General features: G+C 58.4%; 1 protein-coding gene across 1 annotated transcript; it reads right to left on the reverse strand.

Moving 5' to 3' along the window:
* Nucleotides 1-231: 231 nt before the first annotated feature.
* SPBR_01351 (meiosis induction protein kinase IME2/SME1) lies at nt 232-2,835 on the reverse strand (the record flags this gene model as incomplete). The annotated part of the gene is made up of 1 exon (XM_040759662.1): nt 232-2,835. The coding sequence occupies one exon, from the start codon at nt 2,833-2,835 to the stop codon at nt 232-234; it is 2,604 nt and encodes an 867-aa protein (XP_040619489.1).
* Between the last annotated feature and the right edge of the window lie 252 nt (nt 2,836-3,087).

Consider the following 3,087-nt stretch of genomic DNA (forward strand, 5'->3'; position numbering starts at 1 on the left):
CCATATGACTGGATAGATGACAATCAATGAAAGACAAGAAATGGGAATGAATGTAAAGCAAAACGACTTTTTGTGAAAGTGCTGAAACCCGCCACGACGAGAAAACAAAAAAAGGAGCTGAACAAATAAGCGAAGGCTGAATATAAATATAGACAAAGGAAATTAAGTGGTAGTAAGGTGGCATAGAATGAGCAAAGAGATGGGGTTTTGACATCTTGTTGGTATCGTCCTTTAGAATCGGTTACTCGCAGCCCAGATGCTGGCAGATGCAGAGGCGGCCCAGTCGTTCTCGTCGTAAGGAGGTGTGGGCCACTTATAGTCGCCAGCAGCCTTCTTGCCGAGGTCCAACGGCTTAGGTGTGACAGCTTCATTGCTGTCACCAAACAGAACGTTGTGGCCGCTGGCGGAAGGTGACGGCGTCGGGTAGGGGTTCGAAATGGCAATGTTGCTAACCGATTGCCGCAGGGCCGGCTTGCCATCCTTTTCAAGACGCTTCATGGCACGGTGGGTCGAGTTGAGAACTTCGTCAAGCAACTCGTCCTCCTCATCAGGTGCGTCGTACTGGTACACGCCCTGCGTAGCCTGTGCCCGCCGTGTTCTGCTCGAGATAGGGCCACCACCACTGCGTGCCGCAACAAGAAGGTTGTCAACGGAGCGCGGTTGGTGGTGAGGCAGCGAGTGGTGGCGCTTGAGGTTGGTCACACCTGCCGGAGGCACGCCCACCGTAGCACCCATGGTTGCCGAAGTCGTCAGGTTGCTCGTTGAGCCATGTGCCGGGATGGTTGGCAGGTAGCCGCTGTTGGCATCGCCAGCGTGGCCCTGCTTTTCGAGTGAATCGTACGTGTTGCTGGTGGGGAGCGCCGAGGTGCTCTGCACTGGAACAGCCATGGGCATGTACGAAGCCTGCGTCTGTTGGTCAATCACCATGGACGAGCGGTTGCTGGCCCAAGGACCGCAACCTGCTTGAGCCTCCATCTCATCGTATGCTGGTGAGATGGGCGTCTGGTGGCGGCCAGAGAAGCGACGTGCCCGCTTGCGGAGGTGGGAGAAGAAGCTCTCCTTATGGGCGCTGGGCGGCGAAACGAGGCCCGTGTTTCCATTCAGAGCCTGCTCGGCCTGCTGGCGGTGGAGGTCGGCATAGTGGTTAGTGCTGGAGGCAACGGACAGCTGGCGGCCAATCTTCTTGGGTGTCTTTTCGTCTGCCCGGCCAGCGGCATTCGCGTACGCATCGTTGTACATGGGCGTCCGGTTGTTGGCCTGTGCCGTCACAGCATCGGACATTGGTGAAATGGGACGGATCGTGGGGAGAATGGGCATCGGTGCCACGTTAGACGGGCCGTTTGTCCAGGTCGTCCGCTTGCTGGCGGCCGGCCGCACCTTGGGCAAGATGGCCTCAGCAGACTGGTGCTGCTCTGGCGCTGGGCGCGGACCAGCTGGTACCTGTGGAGCAACCTGTACAACAGCAGGCGTGGCAATGGCCTGCGACGGAACTGGTGCCCGCGTGGGCAACTGTGCGTGAGAAGGAACCAACGCCGGTGTTGGTGCCTGGGCAGGCGGAGGTCCTGCTTGTGGCACGGCGACGGATGCCGCGGTGGGCGATGTCACCATTGTAGAAAGGGGAGCCAAAATACCAGCGGGATCTTTAGATCCGGCGGTCGCCTCGGGAGCTGGCTCGGAGCGGCCAATGAGTGACTTGCGGTACCATGGTTGCTTGACAGAAGTAGGGGTCGACGAGCCGGAGTCCTTGGACGCGCGGCCGAGATCCGACTGCTTGCGGCCCAGGATGCGTGAAGCAGACGACTTGGGGCGCAGAGGGTCAACAGCATCTACAAAGTACTCGTGGGCCAGGGCCTGTGTTGAAGTGGGCCGCGTCTTGGGGTCCCACATCAGACACCAGGTGACGAAGTGGCTCAGTGATGCTGGCCATTGCGGTGCCTGCAGAATCGTATCGATGGCATGAGGTGCCATCTTCGGGAAGGAGAAGCCCAGCTTGCCCGCAAGGCGCGAGCCCTCCCGCCACTCGCCGCCGCCAACACGTTGGCCGGCCTTGTTGTACCAGTTGCCGGGGCTACCCATGATCTCACAGACGCGCCAGAGCTGGTCTACCTCGTTGACACCTGGGAAGAGCGGCTTAAGGGTGGCCACCTCGACGGCCATAGCACCGACAGCCCAGATGTCGACAGGCGCCGAGTACTCGCCGGCGCGAAGCAGGACCTCAGGTGCACGGTACCACCGTGTCGAGACGTAAGTGGTGTACGGCAGCTTGGAGTGGGTTTCACGGGCGAGGCCAAAGTCGGCAATCTTGACCGTGTACGAGGGAGGCGTCGAGGGTGGTGTGACGAGAGATGAGTAACGGCGGAAGGAGTTCGAGGTCTCTTGGTGACCGGAGGACGAGACGAGGATGTTCTCGGGCTTGATGTCGCGGTGGAAGAAGTTGTGGGCGTGGATGTGCTCGAGACCTTGCATGATCTGGAAGAGAATGCTCTTGACGCTGGCGTTGTCGAGGCACTTGTGGTCCCTTGCCTTCATGAGCTGGTAGAGGTTACCCTCCATGTACTCCATGCAGATGTGCAGCTTCTTGCTGAAGGGGTCGAGGAAGATGTCGAGAGCAGGCACGAGGTGTTGGTGCGGCGGCAGTGTGCGCAGAAAGACGACTTCACGGAGCTCCAGGCATGGCGTGAAGGATTGAAAGGTCTTTTTCATCGTCTTGATGGCAATGACGGTGCCACGACGGGCAACATTGGAGCCAGCACTGCGGACGCGGGCAAGGACGACGCTACCGAAACTACCGTCGCCAATCTCCTTGAGAACCTCAAAACGCTCCTCAAGGGCCATCGTATTTGCGGCATGCTGATGACTCGAGGAGCCCCGGTGTGTGAGATCGTGTGTGACTGCCATTGTAGAGGTAAAGAATGGCGGTTATAGCGACGCAGAGAAATCGTAAACAGAACGCGAAACGTGAACGAATGACAGAGTTATCGTCGGGCGAGAGACAGCGCAACCCAACACACTAAATCACACAGGTTGTCCAAAAGAACCGAAGAGGTAAAGCTGCTAAGAGAAACAGGTAAGGAACGGAAAGGTCGA

The sequence above is a fragment of the Sporothrix brasiliensis genome, assembly GCF_000820605.1.
Source record: "Sporothrix brasiliensis 5110 chromosome Unknown Cont18, whole genome shotgun sequence".
Taxonomy (NCBI): Eukaryota; Fungi; Ascomycota; class Sordariomycetes; order Ophiostomatales; family Ophiostomataceae; genus Sporothrix; species Sporothrix brasiliensis.